Source organism: Siniperca chuatsi, linkage group LG9 (genome assembly GCF_020085105.1).
Source record: "Siniperca chuatsi isolate FFG_IHB_CAS linkage group LG9, ASM2008510v1, whole genome shotgun sequence".
NCBI lineage: Eukaryota > Metazoa > Chordata > Actinopteri > Centrarchiformes > Sinipercidae > Siniperca > Siniperca chuatsi.
Window position 1 is genome coordinate 6571155 of NC_058050.1, and position 23499 is coordinate 6594653.

The window sequence follows — 23499 nt, forward strand, 5'->3', positions numbered from 1 at the left end:
TTAACAATCATATAAAACAAAGAAAAATAGCAAATCTTCACATTGGAGAAGACACACAAGACTAATGCACTATTAGTTACTCACTGATCAGTCCTCTACAGTAGCTTTATACCACACCTGGACTTATTGTTGTATTTTTCTGAATTGCCAACCCTGATCCCTCTTTAAAAAAAAAAAAAAAAAAAATGTTGAAAGCCTGTTTTCTCAAAATGGATTTTTTGTTTTATATAAAATATAATTACAAAGTCACAATATCATCATTTACTATATCTGGTCTTGTCTCCAAAAGTGTCATAAGAATCAAAACAATATTTGCACTCTGACACAAGATATTTAAGATATGAAGTGTCTGAATTACTTTCCTCCTCCAGAAATGAAGCAGTTCCTAAGCAACCGTCGCCGAAACACCCACATGAACTGGTATGAGTCTGCTTCAGACTGGGAGCAAGAGCTGGAGAGGTGTGGGGCCACAGGCTGGAGAGTCAGCTCAGTCAACGACCGCTTCGAGATGTCCACCAGGTAAATTCACGCCAGACGTGAATAGTAACCAACACATCTTTGTGTCTTTTGGGTTTTTAAATCCAAAATGTTTTTACTGGTATGTGTACCATCATACTAGTAAAAACATTTTTAGGAATGTGTGTGAATACATCTGCTTGCAAGTCCTTGACAAGAGAACTACTGGGAAGCACTGTTTTACAAAACATGAAGGAGCTCACGCAAAGCCAAGGCTGAACTCCTATAAAAGACACAAAGAAGACCACTCAACATACTTAGTTGATGTGTTGTAAAAGGTCAAAGTTGTTGGTATTTTGAATGCAAAAAAAATCTCATCCATCTTCCATGTCTGCTATCACTCTTACTATTTATATTCTGTCAATAAAACTGAGCGTTCTTTCTGTTTCCTGTCAGCCTGCCTAGGTTCATCGTGGTTCCACAGAAGGTTTTAGACACTGAACTGAAGAAAAGCTTTGCCCACTTCAATGAAGGACGCATCCCTGTGAGTGGACTTAATATTGAGAAACATTTTGACTTCACTTACCACCACTTATTCTAAGATTGGTTCAAGAATTCATGTGTTAACAAAAAAAGTGATACTCTTACACTATCAAAAATATTTTGGGATTTTCTTTCAAGGCATAATTTAAATCAAAATTTCTACATTTGTATACATTTTCTACAGCTTTTATATATTATTCTAATGGTCCTGGGACTTCAGCCAGTATTTGTAACTCAAAAACCAAAGAACTAAGACAGAAATTTCTCATTGGCTATTCCGTTGAATATTCTGGAGATCAAAACACATTTTCCAGTTCAGAACCAACCGTGCTGCCATAGAATAAACCACATTTGTGTATAAAAGCTCAAACAAACATGCTGAAGATCTAAGTTTGTACTTTGTATTTTAATGCTTTAAGAAACAGGTGCTGACTTTCAAAACTAACTTTGGAACTTGAAAAATAAAAAAAGTGGAAATTCTTCAAATGAGCACTTGCCCTTCTCACATGTATATTATCAGGGTTCCCATGCGTCCTGGAAAACCTGGAAAACAGTTGATCAATTTTCCAGTCATGAAAAACACATGGAAAATTAGAGAAAAAGTAAAATGTCCTGGAATATCTTGTGTTATCCTGGAAAATTATTTCAACATTCTCTTATTTTCCTTTACCTGAGAATGAACTAGGCTTGAACTACTAGGCTATCTATCAGAGCTCCCCAAAACGAATAACATTGCCATCTGAAAGGGCTAAGTTATGTTCAGGATCATATTCGTTCAAATGGATGAGAGTATTTTGAATAGGCTGCTCTCGTCACATGGTAGCACATGCAGGTTGGATGACATTACAAAGTGGTGAAGCTCTGAATAATGTCAGTTACATTATCCTTCAAATATAGGCTAAATATTAGTCACTGCTGGCTGGTAACTGGGGTAGTTTTTATTAGGTTTATAGATAAACATTGCTTTCTTCCCAACTTGTTTTAAATGGTTGAATAATGTTCAATTGATTAGCACGTTTTGTTAAGTTGCTAAAGTTGACGTGCTTGCTAGCTTTTTTTGCCTGCAAAGGTTTAAAGTTTGTGATCGAACTTTGGCTTGGAGCAATTGTTTTAAATGTGTGTTTGGCATTGCTGAGTGAGTTGGATAATAATGAACGGGAAGCCGGGGTCAAAACAATGAATGGGAGCCCAACTGTATGTAAGTCAAACACCAGCTAAATACTGGCTAATGGTACTTTTTTACTTTGCTAGCATTGTCTCTTCAAACGCAATGCTGCATTGTTAAAGTAAAATGGACCATAACGCTAAATGAAATGTTTAACTTTTGTAGCATCTAAAGGTTATGCCCGTATACTGAAATGTTGACACTTGTCTTCTAGCCATAAACTGCACATCTTTTAAATCAGACTGCCACAGAGAGGAACACATTAGTGTATGATGCGATCCCTGTCATACCAGCTAGCTCATCATTGAAAATGTCCTGGAAAATTATCTCTAGAAAAGAGTGGGAACCATGATTCTGTATTATAATAGAATGATATTTCAACTGCAGTCATCTTTTAGATATGTTTTCCCCTCTTAACATAACTGTGACACAAATTACAAGATGAACACAGATGCAGCGAGTGCCTTTGGGGAATTTTAACAATGTGGAGCGTGTTATTAAAGAGGGTGAAACCGTGTTTTGTGTTGCAGCGCTGGTGTTGGCGACACCCCAGAGGCAGTGATCTACTGCGAATGGCCAGCTTCCAGAACAACATCTACCATGAGAAAGACGACATCAGGTGTGTGTGTGTGTGTGTGTGTGTGTGTGTGTGTGTGTTGTTGATGTTTTCCAAGTGGAAATGTGTGGAATGTGTGGCTGTCAGTGTAAGCATTAACATTTGAATGTGTTTTAAGATGATTTACCTGTACTGTTAGCTCTAACTATTTCAAGGCAAAGCATGGGTTACAGGAAAACTAATAACAGGTTTGATGTTATGCCTTTAAGCTGCTGTAGGAAACTTTTTTTAATGTAAAAATATAGTCATTAACTCTTGGTAAATCAACATGAAGGGCCGCTACAAAAAACATCACATCCCTCCTAATTATATAGAAAATGTCAAACAGCAACATGAGTGAGTAAAGCAAACTTCTGAAACAGGTTTGCCTAAAACAGCAGCCGGCCACAGCCTAGTTCTTCTTAAAGAAGCCTGGGTCTGCAGTTTTAAAAGCAGCATAATACAGAGTGAAGTCAGAATAGCAGACTCAACTTGCACTAATGAGTTTTTACCTTTTTTATACTGAATGAGAAACTTAGATGATTAAAGTTTTTGTACTTTTGTGCTTTTTTCCCCCTCCCAGCTGAACAACATTTAAACCATTTACTTCTGGGGAAATATTACAGTGTGCTCTGGGAAATCCACTCTGATAGATTTTTAAAGGCATTTGACTTCAAACTTTCAAGTCTTTGGAGCAGAAATCTACAAAGATATGACTAAAAAGCTACCGAAAGGCATACAAGTCAACTTGATTAATCCAAGCTCGTCGCAGGTGTAGCAGCGTGTTAACAACAGTTTTATGCTGTTCTGTAGAAACCTGGAGATGATCCTGTTTGGTTGCCAGTCCTCTCTGTGTGTGGTGGTGGAGCTGGGCGAGGAGCTGCCCTCACCTGCTGATATCCAGCTGGCACACAGCCGCCTGCGCGCCCTCTGTCTGGGAGGTAGAGATAAGACTTGAACACACACATCCACACACAACACCTGAGCAAATATGCATTTACACACAGCACAAAAAAACTAACCTCTATTCATGTCAAGTGTGTGGTCTGAAGGATCTTTGACACAAAAATTCATATTTATTTATTTACTTAAGTCACTTATTTATTTAAAGAGTTTATGTGTCATTCATACCACTGAGGCTCTCTGAATTTTCTACAGAATTTCTGTATTCTTTATCGCATTTAATGTACATTTTGAAATGTATAATTACATCACTGTTTTGCAGAGTCGTTTGGGTCGTCAGCTCAAAACAAGCTTTATGAGATGGTCTTTGTTGTTTTTGTCATGTAGTCACACAGCACATTCCATGGTTGAGTAAACAGAGATGATAAAAGTCACGGTCATCTACAACTACTGGCCCTGGAACTGAAATGCTGACCTATCCCGACTTATACCGCACTCACACACACTCTCACTCTCACTCTTGCACACAAACAATGTGTAAAGGTCACCGATTATCACGGTTCACACATTTGTCAGCTCAGTGTTTTGTCTTTTGTGGGTGAGTGCTTCACAGCTCCGAGGACTGTCCTGTAAAAACAGCCATTCAGATGTATTTGGTAGGCTTACTGGCAGTGGGCTTTGGGTCTTCACAACAACTAGATAGAAAATAAAAATAGACTTTGGGGATTGTATTAAAGGCTAATCCCCCAGAGATTATGTGGGTTTTGCACTTAGGGTCCTATTAATGTTGATGATTTATTTTTGTGGAGGTATCTTTTCTTTTGGCGTGAAATGGTTGTTCAATCTAATGTTGTAAATAATGAATACTGCTCTGTCAGTAACAACTGGACTGCAGTATTAAGTATTTAAATGTTTAATACGTTTGTTGTGCTTTTCAATATGGATTTCGGGGTAAAACACCAATAAACATGCAAAAGAGGAATATAGACATTCAGTTGGCAACTTGAATGCATTATTTGCAAAATGAGCATATATACTTTTTGAAGGAACTCTTTACGGCCTGGAAGACATGCTTATAATAAAAACTTTTAGTAATGAGCAGTAAATAATATTTCAACAAACAGCATATTTTTATCAAAGTAGTCTTTCTGCATATGTTGAAGACTTGATGTTAGTTGCTGCACCTTATTAAATGCTTTATTTATAACTGTGTGCTCCAGATCACTCCACATCTCATCTCTTTGTTGTGTCTGCCGTTGTGTACGGCTTCTAACCTTCTAGTCAGCTGGTGTGCAGAGATCCCCCTTACTGAACCCTTTAATGCTTTTATGCATTTGTGGTGATTCATAATGTCTCAACTTGATCTGTTTTTTCCTGTTTTGGCTTCTAGATATCTCCACATCTGTATCAGTGCCTGATGACAAATGGTTATCTACCCTGGAAAGCACACACTGGCTAGACTACACCAGGTAACAGCTCTGATTGGCCTGTCTGGGAATCCATACATACATAACAAAAAGTTATCAGTTTCTTCCTAACCTCAACTTTTTATTGTTAAACTTGTGCTGTCTAACTGTTAACTGGCTGAATTTCAGGAACTGTCAGGGGCTTTTATAATCCTTGAACTCAAGACTTTGAAAGTTTGTATAAGCAAAGTGCTAATTAAAGTACCGGGTTTCTATTTAAATATTGCATCCAATACAGCATTCTGGTCACTTGGGGTCAATGTACTGTATGTTGTTAAATGCATCATCCCTGATGGGGAAACCCCAAAAAGTTGCTCTTATAGTTGCCTTATATTTAATGAGACCGATTCACTCGAGCTCTTTATTTACTGATTTCCTGCCTAGAATTGTAATTAGCTTTACTCAATGGTAACATCAATTAATGTGTGTATTTATGCATTTGTATAGCTTCAGAATCTTTGAACTATGCAGCAAACAAATATTTGGGACATATATTTTTGGATTTTAAAATAACTTCTTTTATGTAGCACTTTCTAAATTAGGCCACGTGATTTCACAAACGAAAAAATAATCAGTATTTAGAGAAATTTCAAGGATACATGAAAGCTATGACAAGTTATAGCACAGCCACTGAGAAGGCAAAATTATAACATTAGTATGTGCAAAATTAGACGGTGTAGTCCCTCATTCGTCCATATGTGCAAAATTGTTTATTATGTTTCTAAGTAATTAACAAACAGACATATTTGTAATGTGATCACTGTCTTTGTAACTGTGATTAATCTGATTTGATATTATCAACCTGCCTCTCTGTCTCCAGGTCCTGTCTTAAGAAAGCTTCAGAGGTAGCTTGCCTGCTTCGAGGCGGTCACCTGACTGTGGCACTGCAAGGTGAGTCATGTGACTCAGACCCCGGCTCAAATTATTCAGTCCATTCATTATTCACGGCGCCTCCCTCTCATTAATCCCACATTAGGGCTTGCCCTGAAGTAGCTATATACCAGCAACAAGCACACTCCACTGAGCCTACATGCACACTGTCAATAGGTCTCCATACAACATGCTTTAAAGGACACAGTTACGCCAGGCTGCAATAAGTGTCTCGCCTCTCAGATCAACGAGAGGCGAGACACTTATTCCTCACAAAACTGTACTATACATTCATATAGACCCATACATGTGTGCAACAAAAGTTCACTGAACTATAACACCAATTAAAGCGTTTCAAGAGAATTATTTGTATCTCTGACTGTCTGTCCGGGAGCCTTGTAATGCATTTGATCAGTATGGATGTTGTACATTGTCTGATAGTTTGGTCTTCACTGGACCTGTTTTTAAAATTCAGAATTGGTTTGAACTTTTAGTACAGCAGGTCTGTACGTGCTGCGTGAGCCCATCACCTACAAGGCTAGGTGTATCGGTCTGGTGCGTTGCTATTCCAGCATCAGGTGAAGGCAGGGGCCTTGATGAACTGACCCCGGGCAACAAAAACTTTCTCTTTAGACGTGAAAGGTCATCTCTGGTGGGGAAGGAGATATAGCTACTGTGGAAGGCAGAGCAACTGAATCACTTGGTTCATCTCTGCACACAGCACTGACTCTTGGACCAAACTTCTGGATAGGGGCTGGAGTTTACTTTTCTGGAGTTGTCTGGGATGAGAGGTGGATACTCACAAGCCCCCATCTGAGTGTTGCAGTGTTGGAGTTTCCCCCTTAGAACAAGAGAAAAGGAAGATGCTGACTGTTGTTTGTTGTGGAGCAGAGGTGTCAGCTGATTACCACCTGGCAGTGAGATGGATCAGGTGGAAGGGAATGCTACTGGACAGACCAGGTGAACCCAAACGTGCAGTGAGGGTGGGGTTCCTGTCCGCAAGGTCTTCAGCTTTCACCTCCTCAAGTTATTGCCAAACGATTAGCTGTGTTATTGTTGTTCTGACTCCTGATGTTGTCGTTGCTTAGGCTACCAAGAAACAGTAACACTGAATTTTTGTTTGCCATCCATGTTGCACTTATAGATGTGTCTCACAGTGAAGGAATGGGGACATAATAATACAAAAGAAGGGTGATTTTAAAAAGAAAACATTTGAAGTACGCCATAGATTCCATTTTATCACTCATTTTACAGACAGTAGGCTGTTGTTGATTTCTAATCATCTGGTCTGGCTGCCTGTGGTGCATTCATAAACACCCAGAGAGACAAACCCAACACTGCATTACTCAAACAATGGCTGTTTTCAGCTAAGGATGTTTACTACTTGCTTCTGGTGTTTGACTTTCTCTACCACTCTGCAGCTGTAAATGATTAACATCAGGCTGGCCTTTACAATGCCTGTTTAGCTAAGTTCATATATCAGTCGTGCTCTAAGTCTCCTTGTTACAGCAGATCTGTCTCTGGCTGGATCAGCAGTAAATATCCCACTGCAGAAATGACTCACTACACTTGCCCAAGGCAAGACTTTCAGTGTGCCTCTCCCTCTTCTCTTATTGTGTCTGGCATTGGGTCTTTGTCTTCGTCATCATCATTTTTATCTGCAGGTCTGTCGCATCGATATTTTCTTTGTCTCTTACTCTCTCTCCCTCTCTGTATTGTCAAACAGATAATAAGCCTTAAGAGGAATAAGAGCAGAATTAAATGGTGGTTGTATATTAAAGGGTTGTGTGTCCCGAGTGGTGCTCTAAAATTGAAAACCATTTAATACACAACTGAAGTACATGTCTCTTAATGATATCAAAGTTACTCATCACATTTTATAAGAGATGTCATACACTCATGAAGCCACAGTGATGCCAGTGTTTTGAGTTACAAAAATTTAGAAATGCGACAGCAATAGTGTACTTCATGCAACTTCATATCAGGTTAATGTAAAATAAGTGTCAAGTAATAGCATAGAAGTTTGGTGACCTTTTTAGCATGTGCTTCCCCTGGTTTGACGTTACAGAAGCGGACGACCGGGACATGAGCTGTGTGGTGTCCAGCCTGGTGCAGGTTATGTGTGACCCCCACTGTCGGACCCAGCATGGTTTCCAGAGCCTGGTGCAGAAGGAGTGGGTGATGGCTGGCCACCGCTTCTACAGCCGCATCAACTACCACCGCGACAACGACAAGGAGGAGGTGAGCGGTCAAGGTGCACCCCAAAATTGCACTGTTGTGCTGGACTGCCAGTGACAATCACACATATAACAATGCAACTACAGAATTAGAGAGTGATGTTGCCTAAGTAAGGCCAATTATAAAATACAAATGACTTCTATATTGTTATTTGACTAAAAAGATGGAGTATAGTCCTGCCTTGCATGTAGGGTTGGGCAATAATTCAGTAATAATGGTATTGTCACAAAATACTCATCTTTATATCATGTTTCGAAGTTCATATATCTAAATCAAAATTTTACTTGTCAATGTGAGATCTTGAATATGTTTAGTTTGTTTTTTCAATTATAGGTTTTGTTCCAGTAAAGTATAAAACAAACACTTAATGGAATGAACATGATTTCAACGTTTTACCATATGATTTTGAACACTTTTTTCAAATATTGTAATATATTTATATTAAGATATATTCCATATTGCCCAACCCTTCCTGCATTATATTACTTTTACCTTCAGCAGATCTCACTTAAAGTGACCCAAAATGCATGTCCATCTCTAAAATTAACACAGGACAACATTTAAAAAGCTTTTAAAAACCCACTTGTATAGACTGACATTTTTATAACTTTTTAAAATAATTTATTACTCCAATGGTTTTATTTATCTTTTCTATTTTGTTTTATTTCTCAGTGATTGGCCATTACCTGAAATTGTTGTTGTATTTTATGGTGTTGTTTTTAGGTGCACCTGTGAATCACCATGTAACTCTGGTTTTGAAAGACGCTATAGAAATAAAGTTTACTTACTTACTGACTTCCCTTCCCTCTGTCCCTGCAGGCTCCAGTCTTCCTGCTCTTCCTGGACTGTGTTTGGCAGTTGTTGTCCCAGTATCCCTCTCGCTTTCAGCTGACAGATGACTTCCTGTTGGCCTTGCATGACAGCATCCACCTGCCACTCTTCTCCAGCTTCCTGGCCAACTGCCAGCGAGAGAGATGCAAACGCTCCCAGGTACTGGACACCTGAGAGAGGCTTTGGTATCTTCTGCCTGATTACAGGACTGAAAAAGGCATAAAAGGCTTTCCTGTGAAATGTATTGATTAGAATAATAATCACTCAACTCCAGTGTGTAATCTTTATAGCCTTAGACAGTGACATTGTATTACATTTTAAAGTCATTACAATATAATTTGCTGCAGACATATACTGTAGGGATATTTCTGAATCTGTAGATATATTGGTGAAGTAACTGATAAACAGGTGATACTCTATGTTTTCTTTATCTGCTCTTTATCATGAGGAAAAAACAAAAAGAAAAGCTGGCATTTCACAGAAAATTTATAACAATACAAACCTTTGAAATTTATATCCTACTCTACCCAGAACCTCGGGCAGTCCTACACTCCAGTCAACGGCTGGAGAGATGTGCTTCATCCGGATTCTTCCTCAGATCCATCCGACCCTCCTCTGCCACCGGTGTGGGACTGGGCCCTGCAGTACAGCAAGCATAGGCTAGACCGTTTCACCCAACCTGTCCCCCCAATCCCTCCGCTCCAACCGCTGCTCAATGGCAACCTCAACACCAACCCAGACACATACAGGGTAGGGCTACCGGCTCTTTTATGATGCAACACACCCTCTAGTGGCCATGGTGGGATCTCTAGGTTTAACAGTGGCTGACACCAGAGAGCATCTCATGTTGGGATGTTAATGTCTTTGCAGCTTTTGACTTGGATCATTTCAGTAATGATTGATCTTATCAATTTTGTGCATAGACAGATGTCAGTTTGGATGCTTAGTATGGTATTGCTAGAAAGCAACACATTGTTTCCACAGACAATCTTCACTGATGAATAAAGGTAAAAACTTAACTGAGTACATTATAACGGGTTATCAGTATTAGAGAACATGAGGGACTGTTATAGATTTTGTTACTTGGAAATTGTCTGATCTCCTTACTGAACTGACATCTTTCAATGCTTCTGCACCCTCTTGTGGTAGTCATAAAACATGCCTCCAATTCAAATCGACTCCTTGGGAACAGGTTGTGCATAATGCCGTGCCAGGGCTGTGTACAAACACCAGAGTATTTTTCAGCACACACACAGAATGGACAGCTAGCGGACCGTGAGGAGATATTCACTGAATTTGACAAAAAGACGTGTAGTGGATTAGAAACGCATACCCCACCTTTTAAGTAATTATTTTTAAATAAATACCTAAAGTACATACTGTGCTGCCTTTTTAAAGTTAATAATTTAAATACGTTATTAGTTAAATAAGTTAAAAAGTGAACTAATAAGTTAAAGTTAAAACATTAAAAACATTGAATTAATTTGCATTGGTTCATATTTTGTGCTGCCATCTACTGGTCAGGGGTAATTCTTCAGTCAAGCAAAGAGGTGAGACAGACAGTGCTGGATTCATGTTGCTGCTGAAAGTATTTATAATATGATAATATGCTTCTGCCTTGGAGACTATTTGTCTGTAAGTAATATATGTAAATTATTAACACTTGCATTTTTTTAACGAATGTCATGTTAGAAACTTTTCTATTCTTTTGGTAAAATGTGCTCTGCTAACTAGCAGTTACAGCAGTAGCTAGCTCTGTTCATTAACTGCCTTTGTGACTTGTAGCTGTTTTGGTAGTACAGTGCTTGCTTTATACTTTGGTAGGTATCTGGTTGGTATCTCTGTAATGTTTCAGTTTTCAAACAAAAGCAAAATAACAAAGGAGGCCATAAGACTCAGTAAAATATAAGAACTGTCAAGCCTTGTGTGTTTATTGGAGGATTTTTGAGTGTTGAGTGCAAGGGCATCACACATACTCTTTACACTTCATGGCACATGGTTGAGACCCACAGTACAAGCTATTAGCTGGTTACTATGAATGAAACTTATAACTAACTTATAACTCCTCCATTTGACTGTCAGTATCTCCCCCCACATCTGTCCACCAGCTGACTGACACCATCCCCGGCTCCGTCTTCCTCCTCTCTCGCGGCACCTTCTCCTGTCCTGCTAACCTGCTTCCTTGGCGCAGCAGCAGTTCAGGCGTTTACAAGAAGAGCCACCGGAGGGCGGCGTCCTCTGAGAACGTGCCTGGCCTGGAGAGGCTGCTGAAAGCCTGGGCCCTGACTGAGTTTCCTCAAGGCCTCACTTCCACCTCCGGACCTCAAGGACCACTTGACCCATATGAGCCCATACTGCCCCTCCTCATGGGGCCCTGCATGGGCCTGTGGAGGGAGTGCTACCTCCGGGGGGCGCTCCATGCACAGGTACGTTGGAAGTGTCCCATAGGTGGTTTGGAATACTTAAATAAGAATGATAGTGAATCAGACACAGTCAGCATAGCTTCATATACGTCTCTAGATTCTCAACAAAAAAAACTGATAACAAATATTATATATAATTAAACAAAAGAAAATCTCTCTATATTCTTCTTTATTAGAATTGTTCTGTCAGTCAGGATCACATGAAGACCACGGTGTGTGTTTACTGACTTTTTTTGTTATCAATTTCAAGATGCCCTCTTTTGCTTAAAGTGCAGTTGTTCCCAACGAGATAAATCTGAGGGGTCACCAGATGATTTTTTATATATATATATATATATATATTTTCTTACACAAAATGTATTCTTTTTTTCTGACTTCTCTGTTTTTTCTGCTTTGGCAGACCTCTAAAAATCCTTTGAATGAAACAATCTGCGACAGAACAAACTCTTTGGTTGAACAGTCCACACTAAGGCCGTTATCTGTGACGAGGGGCCGCAGGTTGAGGCTGGTGTTATTTTATCTTTTTATTAATATCAAATAGCCTCTTATACTGTAGACAATGGCTTGGTGCCACAGAACTCCATTGTTGTACGACACCTATTAAAAACACATCAGAGAGCTGTACTATTCAAGTGGGTGACTTCCATATTCCATATTTGAAACTCCACAGCTGCATTTTAAAGCTTTAGAGTCGAGAGGAATTTGTTATAGTCTCTGGTAGCTGCCCTGAATTCACAAATTTCCTGCCAGTTCAATGTTGATTTTTTTTTTTCAAACTCACCACTGACACACCTCAGTTTCAAAACATTAAAAGGGAGCTGGGAGGAATTGTTAGGATTTGAGTTGATTATTTGGTGAATATCAGGGAGTGTAAGGCTATTTGTCATTTATTGTTTGCACTAATGTAAGTAGATTTTAGCCCCTAAATGATTCACCCTGATATCCACAAATACAGTATTGGGTAAAAGTTTCCACTTCAATCTGACAGCCAGTGAGAGGTGAAATTATTTTAGATTTTAAGTAATAAAAAGTTTATAGGATGTGATTTACTAAGGGCATACATTCAAAGCCCAATATATATTTAAACAAAATATCCATCAGTATACAGAACCATCAGATAGGCAGCACTAATATTTGGCTGTCTAATTTAAATATTGCAGGGTCCAATGTCTAAGTGCAGATGTGTCATTGGGTTTATCAAGTGGGTGACGTCCTCCATGAATGTTTTATTAAATTTGCCCACAGCACTTCTGGAAGGCTCCACATATCTGCTGTTTTCAGCCTCATCATGTCTTCCGTGTTGCATCCTGTCACATCATGAGTGCTTGTTCAGTAGATGACGTCGTCTCTTTAATGTGCAGATTAGTTGGAGCTGTTGATAGACAACTCCCAATCTGGTCGTGATATAGCCTTTGTGATGTCTGTTTAACAGTGCGTCAGTTGTCCCCATGGTGATGTTAAGAATAGTCGAGGGCTGAGTGGGTGGGTGCTGTCATCTATTTTAAGGGAGCTGTAGAGGAACAAGTAAAACACCAAATCAGGAGTACAGTTCTGCACTTTTGTGTAACTGTTTCGCTTACAATTTCACACCCCATTCAACTGCCCACCAGGCCTTTATTTTCTTAGCAGCATTGACACAAGATATCTATTCATTCAGAAATGACTGAACATTTGTGCTTGGAAACTTCTGCACAGCTCAGTTCTAAAATAAACACCAGTTAGTTTCATTACCTGGAGAATTAGAACAAGAACCAACTTTGTTTTCAATGCACCTCTCTAACAATGTCAACAAAAACTGAATGTTGTAATGTTCAGGCAGGAGGTAGCATTTGTTGGACATTTGTAGGGCTGGATTGAGTTGCATTAGATTGTAGAGGTGTACCTAATAAACTGGTTCCTTGGTATGTTATTGTGACATTGTTTGAATGTTAAAGGATAAGGATGGTGATATTCTATATTTTGGCGCTTTTTGGCACAGAGGAATAAGGCATTTGATACACAGATAATACTTGTTAGTCGGATCAATTCACTGTTGGTTTTGGTCTTTTCACAGGATTTGTTGACAATAAGAAAAATAGAACAAAGTTAAGTTAGTGACCATCTACTGTAAGAGAAATTGACCATTTTGCTTTCCATCCTCAGGCGTTCTCCCACCCCATCTCTGCAAACCACCCCCACCCTGTGGAGCGGCTAGCCCGGGAGGTGCAGCAGCTCAAAGACAAGCTAGCACAGGTGTCCACCGGCACGGATCCAATCCCACCCACCAAGATGGCCGAGCCGCGGCGGACCGACACCAACCTGAACCAAAACACCAACAACGGCACCTTCCTCTTTCCAGCGGCGAGGCCTCAGAGCACGACGATACCCAGAATGGCACCCCCTCCTACCTCCACCAACCACCTGACCTCCAGGGGCCCTCCGCCCGCCTCAGCTCCACCATCGAGGCCCGGCCACAAAGACAATAGCAGCGGCAACAAGCACACCTTCTTATTTGGCCACTCTTCAGTAACAGAGGCACGCCCTGACCAGCGCTATTACCCAGCACCCAATAACGCCAAGCTGCCAAAGAGCAACGGGTCCTCAATAGCTTCCTGAGGTCTGGTCCACGACTTAACTGTTCTCATAAATGATACAGACCTGCTCCACCCTGTGACCGGGTACTATAACCACATCACCTGCCTAGCCTGCACAATATGAGACTGACGTATCCCTCGCTGGTATCATGTACTGAGGAGACCCAGATGTGTGTTTCCGGTCAAACCATATTTGATTGACCACAAGGTGATTAAAAACATTTGGGTGGACTACAGTGAACAATAATCAGTGCAAGAGCTCTTAACTCTGCTATTTATCGTCTGTACTGTATTAAAAATGTGACAACTGTTTTGTATATTTGTAAAGAAAGTCTTAGTATTCAAAATTCCACTAATGTATATATCTAAGACAAAAAGAATAAGGGCCGAAGATGCCTAATATATCAACAGAACTTTATAAGCACATCTTGCAGTATCTTAAAATGCAGTGGAAAGTGTCATGACATATTTTGTGAGCGTCATGTCAACCATCATGAAAGCTTGAAGTTCCCATTTTTAGCTTCTTATCCAAAATGGGTTACAGTGACTGGGCAGGACATAGATAGTGGTGTGATAAGGTGGTTCTTAAGGGCACTTTGAAAGGCTACATGGCAGTGAAGAAGAATACTTTTTTTCAACTGGCTCTTTAGCCCTATATTATGTCATGTTAATGTGCAAAAAGAGTTTCTGTATTTCAACTTCAAATAGAAAAGTAGAATATTGTTTGGAAACCATCATTTTTGAACTCCAGGCACTGAGACCAGTGACTTTAATGTGGAATTTAGGGCACAAGAGCTATTTTGGTACTGCTCTCGTATCTCTCCACTTGCATGCATGCTTGGGAGCAGCGAAAGGCCTATATTCAGTTCATATTAGCCTGGATGTCTCTGGATGTGGCATAAGTCACTGCACATTATTGCAGTATCATTCAGTTCCTGCATGATTGACAAAATTTCAGGGCTTAAGTAATCTTATCTAAACTTTCATCTTTCAAGCATATTTTGGCCTTTATCGGTCAATTTTTGATGTCATACATGTAGATAAGTGTGATTTCTGGATTGTTTCTAACCAAATTTAGTATTATTTTGAAATTTTCTCCATTTTGTAGTGGAATTGAAAAACAAAAACATTCTGCCTTTTGATTGCAGTACCTTGAGAAGGTACCAGTGTTGGATGCAAAGGGAAGCTTATTTCTCCCTGTGTTTACTTTTCATTTGATCTCAATTTTTTTTTTTCCTGCCTGGCGGTATATTAGTATGCAGCAAGCATTTAGGTCAAGGACTTGGAAGTGTCTGACTGTATTTAAAGCACAAAGGGAAGTATCTGGTCCTGTGCCTTTAAATCCAAACAGGTTGTCGTTCGCATGATGTGGGTGTCAAGTAGATGCACTGGCGTCATTCCCACGGATGAATGAAATTGCACTGTTGTGTATTTGAAAAAGCATGTTTTTCTAAATTGTATTTTTAGGCAGGATAACAGTTGTCAGATGTATGAATGATGCTGACCTTCTCTCACGTCAAAAGGTACCTCACTTGATAGCACTATGAATTATTAAATTGTTGTTAATATTCATTACATCAATATCAGAGCACATTGATAACGGCTACAATTTCAGAGCTTTCCAGGTGTGATGCCAATGCATTTGCTTGTCTTCTATGGAAAAAAACACAGGGTCATGTTTGTCATGTTGCATGGAAAATCTAATTTGATCTTCTTCTGCACCTGTTGGTCTGTATCATTGTATAATTTTATGTTTTTGGTACGAACATCACTTAAATTTGCCAGATGTACATATTTTTTGTATCAGCATGTTTTGATTCTGATAAATAAAGTGTTATCAGTTCATAAACTCTGAGCTGTGTTCATAATCTGACTCTGTGCCACAAAAATACAAAACTCAATTCTCATACATAGCTCACAAACTTTATTTTTTAACAAAATAAATATTTACATATGATCTGAAACACTTAAAAAGTAGCATGGCACTGTACAATAGAATTAAAATGTAAAATCCAACCGTCTTGCATGATATGAAAAGTCAGAATAAAACAATTTGAGAATCGTGCAAAATGCTAACACTTTCACAGAAAATGTACAAAGTAAGAACTTGCCTCACAGGAAACGTTAAATGTACAAAATATCTACTGCATGTAAAGCTCTGGCTTGGTCTCTGCAGTTTCCAACATTATGTTTAGCAGAATAAAACTCAGTGTTTCAGCTGGTCAGTGTTTTTATACAGAAGTAACCTGCATGCTATTAAATATATGAGTGAGGTGTTTTTCTGGATCATTACGTTGTTTCTCTACGCTTTCGGGAAAAAATTGACCGAAATATAAAGAGACCCCTCTTCCACATTTTAAGATGATGTGCAAGTTTTCAACCATCTATTGAAATGCATTTTGGCACTTTGAACCTATGGATGTTAGTGTTGTGCATTCTCACGTGTTTCACCTGATGACCACAGACGACAGAGCAAGAGAGACAGTAAAGTAAGATGGCCATTAGTTGTAGTCCATGTCACCACATAGCTATCATGGCAGTGCATTAAAAATTAACCGGGTCATAGCTGAAGATCTTCAACTTTACCCCCACCGACTCCCGTGCTCCTTCTCCGTGACCTGCTGCTGCTGCAGGATGCCGTAGGGCCCGTAGAAGTACCCAGAGGAGGAGGGGCCGAGGCCTCCGAGCTGGCGGATGGACTTGCACATGGGGCAAGGGTAGTCGGACAGGCCCTCGATATCTTCGAAGGCCAGGTTGACAATCTGGTCGCAGCAGGGGTCGCAGTAGAGGTGTCCACAGGAGAGGCGCTTCAGGCGGGCCTCGTAGGAGATGCAACACTGGCAGTGCGGCAGGTCGGGGCCCAGCGACAGGGAGCCGGTCAGGGAGCTGCTCTCCAGGCTGCCGGCCTGGCTGGAGCTCTGCTTGGTGGGAGACCTGAGAAGGAGGAGAACAGTCAGGAAGGCAGAAGTCAGACAAAAGATCCACACACTCTAGTGCTGAAACTAAATGAAATAAAAGAAAAATCTATTTTCTAATCCATTAGTTGTTTTAATTGTCATTTTTCAAGCAAAGATACCAAATATCGGCTGGTTCCAGCTTCTCAAATGTGAAGCTTTTTTCTGTTTTATATAAGTGTAAATTGAATATCTTTGAGTTTTGGACTGCTGGTCGGACAAATCAAGCAATTTAAAGACCTCACGACTGGAAAGATTGTGATGGGCATTTTTAAAGACTAAATGATAAATTGAAATTGGAAAAAAATATTTGACTGATTAATCAAGAATGAAAATACTTCAACCCTGACTCACTGTACTGATAGCTCCCAATAAGTTCAATTTAATAGAGCAACGTTTGGATCTCACACAGATCTTCATCAGGCATTCTCAAGCAAAAAACAGTTCAATATGACCTGTGTACTGGAGCGTAACAGAGCTGATAATCACAAATATATCGGTATCAGAAATGTCAGATATGTTTGACGTACTGTATGTCAGAAATAGTGTCTCCATTACATAGTTTGTCCACCAGAGAGCACGGACGAGTTTATTTTTCAACTGTAAAATGTTCCACTCAGTAAAGGAAATAGTTTGATATTTTGGGAAACAGGCTTATTTGCTTTCTTGTCCAGAGTTGGATCAATACAACTCTCATATCTGTCCGTTAAATATGGAGCCAGGAGACCGCTAGTTTAGCTTAGCATAAAGACCCGAAAACAGGGGGAAACAGCTAGCCTGTCGTAAGTAGCAGTAAGAAATAGTATGGTGAAGGTAAAATTAGTAAGCTTTAGAGGTGCCGGGACTGTAAGTGTTTTGGGTTTTTTTATGTTTGGAGAGAGCCAGGCTAGCTATTTCCTCATGTTTCCAGCTAACCTGCTGCTGGCTGTAGCTTCATATTTAGCATACAGATATGAGAGCGGCAAATAAGCGTATTTCCCAAAATGTCGAACTATTCCTTTAAAAAACAAAAACAAATTTAACTTATCAAAAATGTTCATTTATGTTATGTATTTATGTGAAGAAATGACCATATCGTTATCTGGTTTTATAAATTGTCAGATATCACGATCAGTATTGGCTGGGCCATAATGGTAATGTGGGTGCTGACAACCCAGGACAACTCCATAATTCTCTTTTTTATGACTTTTGTGGTCCCCAATTCTCTGTTTTATAGTAGGAATGCGACTAACAATTATTTTAATTATAAAATCATAATCATCATATGTCCCAGAGCCACAGGTAATGTCTTTAAATTGCTTCTTTTGTCTGGAAAAACTGTCAAAAACCAAAATATATTCAATTTACAATTAAATAAAGCAGGGAAAAATAAGCAAATCACTCACATTTGAGAAGCTGGAACACACTAATTGTTGGCATTTTTACCAGACACATTAGTTAATTAAATTAAATTAACAGATTAACAAAATCAAACGAATAATTATTTTAGCACTATTTTAGAACATCACTTTATGGCCATGCTACTCTTCTTTAAAGCAGATTTGCTTGAAATCTACAGCAAACAAGCCAAACTAGGGCTGCAACTAATGATTATTTTCATTACTGATTAATCTGCCAATTATGTTCCTGATTAATCAATTCATCCTTTGGTCTGTAAAGTGCCAGAAAATAGTGACAAATCTTCAGACAAAACCCAAATATATTCAGTTTACAAAGATCCAAAACAGAAAAGCAGCAAATGCTCACATTAGAGACGCTGAAAACAGGAAAAAATATTTTTCTGTCAATGGACTGACCCTCTAAACCAAACCTTAAAAATATTATACAGCAGTTGCATAAGTGGGAACAGGCTGGGATCAGGCTTTTTTCCGCTGCACACTAAAAACAGATTTGGCGTTGGTGTACAGATTTGTTCCACGGAATAAATAACTGGTAAAACAAGAACTGAAGTGATGTTAGGGTGGAGTTGGGTGATTGCTCAATAATGTGAACTAAGGAGGTGTGTCTGCTGACATTTATGTATCTTTAAAATGAGACTGTATGTTTTGTGTCAGACTCAGGTACAGTGTGTTGCTCAGGTGTTGGAGCTCTGCAGTCCTCATTAATAGGTGCAATGGATACCTGAAATACTGGCAACTGAACCTCATGTTGTCTGAAGCCTAATTACATGGTGCCCAAGGCTTCTAATGAGCCATTATAATGTGCAAGAATAGTTTATGTTAATATTCCTGGACTGGATTCCCATTGTATTCACATCATACATGGCTTTATAGGACATAGTTGAACATGAACGGGCCTGCAGTGAGGCAAAGCTGGGAAAAATGAGTGCAAATAATGACTCAAAACCTGTTGTCATAACAACAGGGAAGTGAAGGACGATATTTCCCCTTGGTATTTTTTAAAAAAACAACTAGTTTTGCCTGATTTATCACAGCCTGGACTGACATTTAATCGTTTCACACACATCAAGTCTGTCCTCAGTGAGAAAAAGAATCAGTTATTGAGCCTTTTGCAGGAAGGGTTACACAACTAAGGATTATCCAGGGTGCTGAGATTTAAAATATTCAAGCAAATATGAGAGAAAAATAAACAGGTAGATTCGCAGAAGATTGGAAAACACGTTAAGGTGCCCTTTAAAGTCATTTCTGATTACTGCCACAGGCACCCGCTGGTAGAAACAGGAATATTCAAAGAATATTAGGAATTTTAGGTTATATCCGATGAAAAAAAAAATAAATCACCGCTCACCTTGACGACGATGAATCTTTAAAGCAGTCGAAGCTGAGAGCTGCTAGGATCCTCCACAGCAGATCCATGCCGGTTCCTCTCATGGTAAAACCCAGATTTCACCGACCTGGTTTCTGGCGAGCGTCATATTTTAGAAAACACGACACCAATGAGTCTCTGTTTGTCTTTAAATCCCGCACAAAACACCCCCCAAAAATAAGATATCCTGCACCACCCCCTTCCCACGCCACGTTATTTTAAATACGCGAATGAAAAGGATGTGCCATCATCATCATCATCATCATCCGCAGGCACGTGAAGGGAGGTAAACAAAGCGCTACTTTCATGTCGTGCCTCCGTCTGTGCGTGTTTGAGTAGCTTTCGATGGTTTCTCCCGTCGTGTCTCCTCCTCCTCCTCCTCCTCCTCCTCCTCCACCTCCACAGCAGCAGCAGCACAAATTGGACGCAGAGAGGCGCAGCTGAGGTGTGTCGTTCGCATCAATCAGAGAGAGACAACCAATAAGCTCAAAGTGGAGCAGGAGACTGAAATGGCCTCAAAATACTGATGAGGTTTAAGGGTTCATGTCGCACCAGACTTTTTTGTGTGTGCCAGTAGCGCTTAAACTAAAAAGTATCATAATAATCTCACCAACACCTCCGGATTTGGATCCTGTGTAGGTGTGATTTCCTGTAAGTAGCCTATATCACTGTTTATTATGGTGTGTCACTGTAACATTTTGATAATTTTGATTTCTTATAAAAACTGCAAACAACCCTATTACTTTAATTCTAGGCTACTATTAAAGGGGCAATGTGTAAGAGCTGAGACTACTCTCCACCTGTCGAGTTCATACTCCAAATCAGTAGGGGGCAGCATATCACACAGCAGGTCACAGCTGCTGCTAATTAGTTAGCTCAGTTAGCCGTGCAACTAACTTAGCGGTCCTATTATACTGTGCACCAGAACCGGAGTCGGGCGAGCATGCAACTGAACCGGGATCAGCAGCCTGCCAGTGAACAAGGCCAGACCGGGACCGAACACAGCCTCCGAGACCGACGGAGGCCAGTTTGAGGACAGGGAATTTAGCATGGAGTTGATTTACAGCCGCTCTCCGGAGGAGACGAAGACACGGCGCGTTCAGGCGGGGACAGGAGAGGGGTCAGGCGGGGACAGGAAAGGGGTCAAGCGGGAGGTCGGGCATCAGAGAGGCAGGACAGCGTTTAGAGCCAGAATACTTTTCAAATCTGGATTAAGGATTTATTTCGACCAAACCAGAGTTGGTGAGTGTTGGAACAGTGGAAAGACTTAACAAAGAGCTTGTAATAGTTCGGTGAAAGAGACATTTTGTGAGTTTGTTTTGTTTATTTATTAGAGAGCTTGTGTAACATAGCTAGCTGCTAGCACTGTTAGCTCCCAGCTGGAACTACCTGAGCTGGCACAAATGTTTATTCTATTTTAATATCCTCTTTTTACTTAAACTTATTCATCTTACATACTGCTCTAGTGTTCCTATAGGCATTTATGACATTTATTTACCTTATATTTGTACATACTTTCATCAATCATTCATATTATATAAATTTTTGCATTCTTGCATCAATAGGCTACCTAGAAAAGGCAAAGTTTTAGTTTGCTGAAAGACAGGGCATCAATGCATATCAAAGAGCCTAAAAGTCTAAAAATCAGCTGTAAGGGCAGTGTCAGCCAGGGTCCTGTCACCCTTCATTTAGACAGTAACACTCTGACTGTATCTGCAGGAGGATCTGATTATGATGATATACGTATATACAGTATTTACATTTGAAAACTGAGGGACTTACAGAACAGTTTTTAAAGTTTTTTTGTTAGTCTTTAAATCAGTGTACTTTGATACTGAGAAGTAGTAGTTCTTCAGGTGGACTGAATGTTTCGGCAATGACCTTTTTTACTGTAAGCATTACCTCAAATAACCACCAGATGGCGACTAAAACCAAACTAAAATCTCAAAAAGACAAACATTTATCATTCATCATTTTTTTCCTTAATGACAAGAGCTATGTTTCTACCATTAAAGGAAAAAAATAGTTTAAACTCATGTCTGACTGTGACTGTTATCATAAACACCAACCAACACAGTATATCTTACAGTAAGCTCCCATTGGAATAAGAATATTACTGTTTGTCAAAGGTTGTACTGACTAAAGGCCTCTTGGAGGTTAATGTCATGTTGCATCATGGTTAATACTGAGAGATTAATGGATACAAGCTCAGAGATATAGACAGTCTTAATTGAGCTGTTCAACACATGTACCTGTGCAGTTTAATATAAAGCCTCTGTTTCCTGCTGTGGTTAATTACAGCATTTACAACTGCAGATAAGGGCTGGCAGAGGCACATCATTAAATTGTGACCAGGAAATTTGATCCTGTTCAATTTAATTGAAGTCAATTTGTTAAGGCAAGTAAAGAAGACACAATAAAATACAATTAGAGTCAACAGCTTCAGATACACACAAACTGTAGAGCTGCAGTTTGTTTCTGAAGGTATATTTTAGTTTGTTGAGATGATAATCTGGTGTGTCAGGGCTTCAGCCAGGCCAGCTGCCGGCTGCTGCATCTGCTCTGTCCGATTACCAACAGGTTCCTGTGTAGGGCCCAAAATGGAGTGGTGTTCCTTATCTTCCCTTCTCTCTCTTTACGTCTTTCTCTCTCTGTCTCTTTCCTGCGGTGTAAAATGTCACATGATGATTGGTTCTTGATCCCATTGTGTTGGTTGGTTCTGAAGCCCGATCGATACTGGATTTTTGAGGCAGATAGGGACATTGATATTTGACACTTTAAAAGGCCTATGGCCAATATATATACTGTATATATATTCTACATAAATACTAGGAAGGATGGATGGATGGATGGATAGATAACTTGGAGCATCCAGCATCCTCTCACCACCTCCAGAGAGTCCAGCTCATCTCCTCCTCCAATCACTGAGCCGGCCTTCCTAACTAGCTTGTTGAGCTTGTTAGCGTCTTTTGCCCTCACGCTCCACGCCCCAGCACATGGCAGCATAAAAGAAAGCGCTGGCTGCCACAGACTGGTAGAACATCTGCAGCATCTTGTTCCAGACGTTGAAGCATCTGTGCCTGTGGGGTGGAGCTGGCTCTGACCCTTCTTATAGAGGGCCCCTGTGGTCCCAGCTCACTAGCCCGTCGTCCAGGTGCGCTCCAAGGTACCACGGTCTTACTTACGTTCAGCTGCAGATGGTTCAGTCTGCACCACCCAACAAAGTCATCCACCAGGGTTCTGTATTCCTCGTCCTGTTGTCCACTGATACACCCCGTAATGGCAGAGTCATCAGAGAACATCTGCAGTTGGCATGACTCCGAGTTGTAGCTGAAGTCAGGTGTATAGAGTAAACAGGAAGGGAGAGAGAGGACGGTCTTCTGGGCCCCCCGTGTTGATCATCACAGTTCCTGACACGCAATTCCTCAGCCTTACAAACTGTGGCCTGCCGGTCAGGTAATCCGTTATCCAGGACAAGGGTTCACCTGCGTGGCCCTGATCTTGTCTCCCAACAGCAGAGGCTGTATGGCACTTCAGAGTGTATGGGAAGGAGCATTGAGAAAAGAGGGTCAACACCACAGTAACAACATACAATAAAAATGTAGCTGGATAAATGCAGCAGAGGAAGAAATCAAAGGGAAGAAGAATTTCACATACAATCAGGTTTATTAAAAAAAAACACACGAAACTATTAACAGATTAAACAAAATAACATA

At 40.1% G+C, this 23499-nt stretch overlaps 3 protein-coding genes across 3 annotated transcripts in view; 2 read left to right on the plus strand and 1 right to left on the minus strand.

Moving 5' to 3' along the window:
* Window positions 1–15918, plus strand: part of mtmr11 (myotubularin related protein 11) — a 35381-nt gene extending 19463 nt beyond the window's left edge. The window contains exons 7-17 of the mRNA XM_044207088.1: window positions 372–519; window positions 913–1000; window positions 2695–2783; window positions 3573–3700; window positions 5053–5131; window positions 5949–6019; window positions 8067–8239; window positions 9056–9226; window positions 9599–9817; window positions 11176–11493; window positions 13633–15918. Of these exons, the coding sequence (XP_044063023.1) occupies window positions 372–519; window positions 913–1000; window positions 2695–2783; window positions 3573–3700; window positions 5053–5131; window positions 5949–6019; window positions 8067–8239; window positions 9056–9226; window positions 9599–9817; window positions 11176–11493; window positions 13633–14085 (1937 nt within the window). The 3' untranslated portion in view covers window positions 14086–15918. The remainder of the gene's footprint in view (window positions 1–371; window positions 520–912; window positions 1001–2694; window positions 2784–3572; window positions 3701–5052; window positions 5132–5948; window positions 6020–8066; window positions 8240–9055; window positions 9227–9598; window positions 9818–11175; window positions 11494–13632) is intronic.
* Window positions 15919–15972: 54 nt separating this feature from the next.
* Window positions 15973–20155, minus strand: LOC122881218. Its single transcript, XM_044207091.1, has 2 exons — window positions 19766–20155; window positions 15973–16997 (listed from the first exon to the last, which is right to left on the minus strand). Exons 1-2 carry the CDS (start codon window positions 19846–19848, stop codon window positions 16646–16648), a joined length of 435 nt encoding a protein of 144 aa, XP_044063026.1. The 5' UTR covers window positions 19849–20155; the 3' UTR covers window positions 15973–16645.
* Window positions 20156–20655: 500 nt separating this feature from the next.
* The window catches only part of sv2a (synaptic vesicle glycoprotein 2A), a 62527-nt gene continuing 59683 nt past the window's right edge, over window positions 20656–23499 (plus strand). Inside the window, exon 1 of the mRNA XM_044207090.1 lies at window positions 20656–21025. The gene's annotated coding sequence lies outside the window, so the exon portion shown is untranslated. The remainder of the gene's footprint in view (window positions 21026–23499) is intronic.

Coding starts and splice junctions, on each gene's coding strand:
- LOC122881218 (XM_044207091.1), bottom strand. CDS start 19,848: ATGAGAGGAACCGGCATGGATCTGCTGTGGAGGATCCTAGCAGCTCTC. Junction 16,998..19,765: donor AAAGATTCATCGTCGTCAAG/GTGAGCGGTGAT, acceptor CCTCCTTCTCAG/GTCTCCCACCAAGCAGAGCT.